Source organism: Montipora capricornis, chromosome 13 (genome assembly GCF_036669925.1).
Source record: "Montipora capricornis isolate CH-2021 chromosome 13, ASM3666992v2, whole genome shotgun sequence".
NCBI lineage: Eukaryota > Metazoa > Cnidaria > Anthozoa > Scleractinia > Acroporidae > Montipora > Montipora capricornis.
Window position 1 is genome coordinate 24,842,374 of NC_090895.1, and position 7,500 is coordinate 24,849,873.

General features: G+C 38.3%; 1 protein-coding gene across 2 annotated transcripts in view; it reads right to left on the minus strand.

The window, feature by feature from the left end:
* Window positions 1-7,500, minus strand: part of LOC138030220 (lysine-specific demethylase 6A-like) — a 39,181-nt gene that overhangs the window by 18,284 nt on the left and 13,397 nt on the right. For both annotated transcript variants that reach the window (XM_068878099.1, XM_068878100.1), the window contains 7 exons: window positions 7,299-7,397; window positions 6,631-6,762; window positions 5,818-5,855; window positions 5,599-5,686; window positions 4,111-4,189; window positions 2,293-3,522; window positions 652-757 (listed from right to left, as the gene is read on the minus strand). In XM_068878099.1, coding sequence (XP_068734200.1) covers window positions 652-757; window positions 2,293-3,522; window positions 4,111-4,189; window positions 5,599-5,686; window positions 5,818-5,855; window positions 6,631-6,762; window positions 7,299-7,397 — 1,772 coding nt within the window. The remainder of the gene's footprint in view (window positions 1-651; window positions 758-2,292; window positions 3,523-4,110; window positions 4,190-5,598; window positions 5,687-5,817; window positions 5,856-6,630; window positions 6,763-7,298; window positions 7,398-7,500) is intronic.

Here is a 7,500-nt window from a genome sequence, read left to right on the forward strand (position 1 = left end):
AGAAAGCACTGACCAGTCAGACAAAATCACAAATCGTAGAAGCACACTTTTCAAAAAATAACTGGCCACAGCTCTGACTTAGGCCATTTCCGAGTTACTGTTTGCCTCTTGTTCAAAACGAGTCTTGGTTCTAAAGCACACAAATGATAATGACTTTGATTTGCATCAAGATACACCACTAATTTCCACTTGACTGCTTGTGCAACAGGACTCACTTTGAAACTGAGGCAAGCAGCAACTCGGAAATGGGTTCCACCAAAGCTGTGAATGCTTTTAATACACCACAAGATCGCCATTTATAATACTTAACCATGCCTTTGGTGGTCATGGAATCAGCCTTCTGTAAAAAAAATTAGTTTGTGCCGTCATCATGCTATCGTTCATGGACGAGAGAATGTTGCATTTATTGATCAAGTCCTTACGCAGCATCGCAGAGGTCATGGGTTCGAATCTCGTTGGAACCACCTGAATTCTTTAGATGTCTACAATTACATGCAATTGCTTAAACTGTCCAGCTAAAGTGCGAACGTCACTTCTCCCTTACGTCTAGAACCCACAACTCAAACACATACATTTATTTCAAAATGAAGTCAACGACACTCGGTTATTTACAGCATATCTACATTCCATGCACAAGTTTGAAAAACAAACCTAATTTTAATGCTGCAGCTAATCCTCGTATAACAAGGATGGGTTCACTATTGTTTAACAACAGGTTCTGTAGTGCCACTGAAAATGCATCCTTCTTATTCTCCACCTATTGGACAAATACAAAAAGATTAAAACTCGAGTAGGTGGATATCGTAAGAGAGGAGATTATTGGTCATCGCAGTGGTAAACAAATAAACAAACATATATTATAAATATATACATATTAATTAATAAATTAATAATAATACTAATACTAATACTACTACCAATAATAATAATAATAATACAAGGATCCTAGGATCAAAGTCACATCCTCCGAAAAGTTCTATCGATCAAATGAAGACCATGACTACCCATCAGAGCCCCAGAACCTGGATTGGATCCGGCGCTAATGGTGAACATGACAGAAGAATCAAGAAGAATCAGAGATAATAATAATAATAATAATAATAATAATAATAATAATAATAATAGCAACTTTCTTCATTCACTTCAATGAAAGGGAAGGACAACAGAGGTTATCCCTATCAAGGGTATCTGCCTTCAGCCACGTGTAGTTGACTGAGAGTCAATTTTGATGAGGGAGGAAAACCAGAGTACCCAGAGAAATACTCTCGGCATCATTGAAATCAACTGAAAGTCAGCCCACAAGCGGCGTCATGGCTGAGGCCAGGGTTAAACCTGGGTCGCAGAGGTGGGAGACATGGTTGATAAGCGTCAAGCCATCCTGACTACTAAGAACCACCAAAGGAAGAATTTTGAATTGGACCACGCGGGAAATTAATCAAAGGAAAAATAAGGATCAAGTCCACCTATCACAGCGCTTCGCTGTGATACATGTAAATAATAATTATATAGTAGAGTGCAACCAGACAATCTTATCACCTGAAGACAAACAGTAAGTGGTAGAAACAGCATGTTCTACAACCATAGTGACTACAGAGTTTTTATCGTGAGACAAATGAACAAACGTCTATTATTCAGACAAAGGGTGGTTTTGAAACGATCAACCATACATGCTAAAATTGCACTCAATTTCCAAGACTTTGGAATGAAGACGTTTGTTTATAGGGAGATCTACAAGTAGTGGCATTCTTCCCTGGAAAATTTACACTCTAATATGCTATTTTTCAAAATTTTCAGTCACTCTGACCGTGGCATCTGACTGATTGCCAAAACGATAACCACTAATATTGCCCTGAATATTTTCAATCCCCTCCCATCTCTAAACTGCTTAGAATAACAATCCGTATAAAAGAAGCTCTCTAATGAAGAAAAATAATCTCAACCATATTGATTGACCTTTTACAGTGCGACGCGCCTTACTGTGGCCACCCAACAAACTTTCACATTTGACAACTACATGTAAGTACGTCAACTCAACGACCCATGCAACGGTGTTCAACTTACAACCGTGCAAACTGTGCAAGGAGGGGTGACTGTCAATCAAATTCGCACAACCTGATTAGCGTATAAGTTTTAAAAAACTTTGTAAGGTGGCCACGGCAAGGTGCGTCGCACTGTAAAACAGTAGAAGCATCCTTTTTTAAGCTCCTACGCAACCAATACTTCCTCAAAAAATTTTACCACCACAGCTCGGCATTAAAGCCAGCAAAAGCAACTAAGTTGCTGCATACTTACACAAATGCTTGGCGTCTGCGGCGATAGCCTGTCGGTAGGAAGGGGAGGGTCTGGAACTGGCGGAGGATGAGGCATAGCCGAGGAATCAAGTAATAAGTTCAACTTTGGAACGGTCAAGTTATCACCCGCTGAACTGAGGCTGAACGGCGACTTGGATGACAATGGCGACACGACGGTAAGCTGTTTTGAAGGTGATAAAAGGTCAGTTGGAATCAGAGATGGAGAGAATGCAGACTGCGCAGCCTGTAGACCAGAACTTGGCGATAAACAGGTAGGGTTGATGATGGACAGAGGCTGAGTGATGCTTGGAGAGAAAGATGCTGTTGTATGAAAAGGCGATTTTTGTGTTGGCGACATGACGTAACTTGGCGAAGAAAAAGGAGAAATGGTCATTCCAGTTGCACTTGAAAATCCCACGTAACTTGAGATGGGTCCATTGCTTAGCGTAGGATCACCATTCCCTGTCAACGGACCTTCCTTGGCATTCGTACAAGAGTTAATCTCACCCAAAATACTGGAATCCAATCCAGATGAAGCTGTTGACCCAGTTACCATAGTTCCGCTGGAGAGAAAAGTGGTTCCTTGACAACTAACGACACTTTGACTGAGCAATACATCAGAGGACGTTGAAATGAGACTGGACGAAAGCAATGACTGTGCTGTGGCAGATTCTGACTGCGCAATTGAATTCTGATGTCCAGAAGCCTGTAGCAAATGGTTACTAACAGACAAGGTATCCATTGCAGACACATTATCACCATACACACTAGTAAGAACAGTATCTGACTGTGAAAAACTGGCAGCACTTGTTTGTACGACTGACTGGGTAACTGGATGACTCATACCTGGTGTTGTTGCACAAGTCGCTAAACTACCACCTTGTACCTCACTTGTGCAAACTACCACAGGCATCCCATTTTGATTGCTTGGAGCTTGCGCTGTTTCAGGCCAGCAATTTTGTAAGTTCTTCCCAGGAATTGACTGTTGGGTTTCTTCACTAGCATTAAGCTGTTCATGGCCCTCTTCATTCCCACCTTGAAAGGAAACATGGTTGGCCAAATTTTTAGAGTTGTCAAACACAACTTGAGCTGCGCCAACCTGTGTACTGTTCATTAACACTCCTTGCTGCTGCTGCTGCTGTTGTTGCAACTGTGCTTGTTGGTGCAAGTAAAGTTGCTGAAGTTGTTGTTGCTGTAAGCCTTGTATCTGACCACTAGTTAATAATTTCACCTTTGAAAAGAAAGATTTAATTAAAATGTTAACGCAGTAATGCTAAAGTAATAGCAAGAAATTACAGGACAATCCCTGGTTGCAAAACCTTGATTGACTTGAGTGACTAATGCCCCGGGTGCATGGTTTGTGCCAAGCTGATGCATAAAAAGAACACCAGCAAAGCCTGTGATAGAAGAGACAACAATAATAATAATAATAATAATAATAATAATAATAATAATAATAGTAATAATAATAGTAATAATTTATTATTACAGTCATTAGAGCGGTTTTCAATTGAGTGGCGAAAGTAATTAGCTAATTACTTTGGTTTTGCATCTACTTCACTCAGTGACTGGTTCAAAGTTTTCACGCCACTTTTTCAACCAATCAGAAGTGAAACCATAACCAACTGTGGCTCGCGAGTGCATATTTTCCCGCCTTTTGTGTCGGCTACGTGCAATTACTTCAAGTTTTGATTGGCTTACTGGATTGTTTCCGTCCTTTTTGATTGGTTAAAGTAATTACTATGGTTTTGGTTTTACGACACTCATTTCAAAACCGCTCTAATATTAATAAAAATATTAATATTATTGGCAACTTCACCTGAGCATTGCGTATTGTTCTTGTGGTGAGCTCAGCAGGAATTGGTAACTTCCATGCTTCATCCACTGACGGAATATTCCTTAAAAAGATGAAAGTTTCAAAAGTAAAATAAACAATTAAAAAATTAATGTCTTCTAATAGCAAAAATACAGCAGTGAATACAATAATAATGTTCCAAAACAAGGCAGATCCTCTTAATCCCCATTAACAAACAATTTCAATACATGCAGGTCATGTGGCAGGCACATCCATTACATGTAAAGACGTTTGCCTTTTCAACTCAATACTTGCATATTAAATTTAGGTAAGTATGAGCAAGGAAATACCATTTGGGTCTTGGAATGTTGCTTAATTAAGAGCGTCAATACAAATTTTGATCAAAATTATTCTGGCCCCCGTTGTTCCAAGGTGGGGTAACTTTATCTGGTGGATTCATAAGTCACTATCCAGGTTCAGTTTCAATCTCTGCAAAGATTTCAGTATTTGCCCTCGTAACTGTGAATATGCACACTCTTAGAGCACATATACTGTAGCTAACGCATTGACGTGTCGAACAACCTAGGACACATACGTCTGGCATTAGACAGACTAAAGTCTAGTGAGGCTACGATCCTCGCAGTTATGGAAGCAATTTTCGCAATATTGCATAGAAGAGCCTGAAAAATTCAGGACTTCCATGGGGTTTGAACCTGTGACAATAATCAACACCAAATGAGCTAGGAAACCACTGATGTTGGGAGTTGCTCATGTGTGGGTTCTAATGTTCCGTGATGGATGAATCAATGATGAAATGATGTATGAAATGAATAATATTATATTGAACTTTACTTGATTTTATATATGCAGTTCAATATTACGATTCATTTCATATATCATTTCATCGTAGAGTAAAATCTGTTAAGTCCTACTCCAAGAGGTCAATGGGTTAACAGATGCATCAGAAAATCTTGGCCAACGTTTAATGAGAAGTACATTTTACACTCTGGATAGTGACTTATCCACTGGATAAAGTTATCCGACATTTGAACCATTGGGGCCTGGGGCCTGTTTTTTGAGAACTTGCTAACTGCTCCTTCAGGAAAGCCAACCTTTTAACATGTTTTCAAGGTAACAAAAAACAAACTGACTATGAAGTTTGACCACTCAAATCCTCTCTGTTCTTGAGATACAGTACAGAAGGAATTGTGACACCTAAAAATGGCCATTAAAGTTTCAGGACCTTTGAGAAACCCACTTGTCAAGGAAACTTGCCATTTGAGAACTTGCTAACCGCTCCTTCAGGAAGCCAACCTTTTAACATGTTTTCAAGGTAACAAAAAGCAAACTGACTATGAAGTTTGACGACTCAAATCCTCTCTGTTCTTGAGATACAGTACAGAAGAAATTGTGACACCCAAAAATGGCCAGTAAAGTTTCGGGATCTCTGGCCTTCTAATGTTATAGTGCAAGTTTGTTGCAGCGAAATCACAGAAATAAGTAAAAGCTCACTTTTTCTGTCCTGCCCCAGACTGGGGCATCATAGCTAACTGGGCCTGCAGAGCCTTAACACGTGCTTCAATTGTGCTGTCTGTGGCGCCTGCAATGTCACACACAATTGTCAGTTATTTTGCTCCACAAACTGTATCAATGCAAATTAAGAATACTTAAGGGACAAGAGCCTTAGGTACAATAAATCATTATTATTATTATTATTGTTAAGACTCTCACCATATCGTCGGGCAGCACTGTAACAAGATATAGCATCACTAAAGAAGACAGAAATTAAAATCAGATTTGATTGACCAGTGTATCACAACAATACTCATCTTACCATATTATTATTATTATTATTATGAGATTCTCTCCACCTTTCAATTCTTGCTGGGTGTTCTATGCCCCGTCTCAGCTCCTTCCTGCAGCTCAGAGACCAGCACCTTTCTGAGGATGTGTGATGTTCCCAACAGGCCGTCATCGTCATTTTTATGATTGCTATTATTATTATTATTATTATTATTATTATTATTATTATTATTATTATTATTATTATTATTATTATTATTATTATTATTATTATTATTATTATTATTGTTGTTGTTTAAGGGTCCATGCTGGGATGCAGTCATCCCGTCATCCCAAATAACTAAGTCTCATATCAACAAGTAACATGTATCGTAACTTTAAGAGTAGCCCTTTTAAAGAGTGACGTTTGAATAAAAGTTTAAAATATTCATACAACATTATCATGACACGATAACACTGAATGAAGAGTTTGAAAAGATAACAACTACTAAAATTACCTTTTTTGTATGGGCAAGTACATCAAGCCAGAGTACTTGCCCATCAGAAAAAAAATACATGTAATAAGGAAGACCATTGAATTACAATGTGGATATCAGTTTAACCCTTTATCACCCAAACCGGCTTAAGGCAGCCAGACTTAGCATTTTAATGTCTAATGCCAGACGATGTTACTCGTCAATGGGGAACGCCCGGCAGTCAATGGGTTAATCACTCACTGAAAAAAAAGTTAACAGGTCTAACCTGAGCTGTTCACAGGCTTCATAAAGAATTCCCAAATCGGTCCAAGCCGCTACATGGGTTGGGTCCAGTTGAATGGCACAGACGTAAGCCTGTAAAGCATCCATGGGTTGGTTTTGTTGCTGGTAGAGCACACTAAGAGGGCAAAAAAAAAAGAACAAAAGAAGAAAAATTAATATTATTGCATCTAACTCAATGACTATAATAAATGGGCTAGAGACTGTCCCTGGCTACATAGTGTGTCATTCTCTACAACTTGTGACAAATAAAGTCAAAGGAAACATCGACTCTCAAAAAATAACTCTAAACAGGGAGAGTAATGTTTGGAATCAAATTTCCTAAACAAATAAATTTTAAAATCGGTCATTTTAACTTTCAAATTTCCAGGGTATTGCCATATTGAATAATAATAATAATAATAATAATAATAATAATAATAATAATAATTGTGAAATGTTATTGTTCCCCTAATTTTGGAATACCAGTAATAGCAACAGAGCAACAGAAATATGTAACACTTACTGTATTCAATAACGCAGCACCCATGAAATTTGAAAAACAAAGAGATACATTTCCAAAATATTTTTAAACAATTTTTGAACTCATTCAGCTGACTGTTTCTCTGCTTTTTGACATCTACTGTAAAAGGCCAACACAATTTGATAGCTTACCCTATGGAACACCAGGTGTCAGCATTAGCCTCTGACTTGTCAATGGCTTGTCGATAAGATGTAAATGCATCATGTACTTTTCCCTGCATAGCATAGCACCTAAAACAAAAGGAGAAAATAAACAATGGAATAATACAAATTCATGCATTCAACAAGGCAATCTCTGCCATACAGCATTATGAAGATAAATTTTCCATTAGCC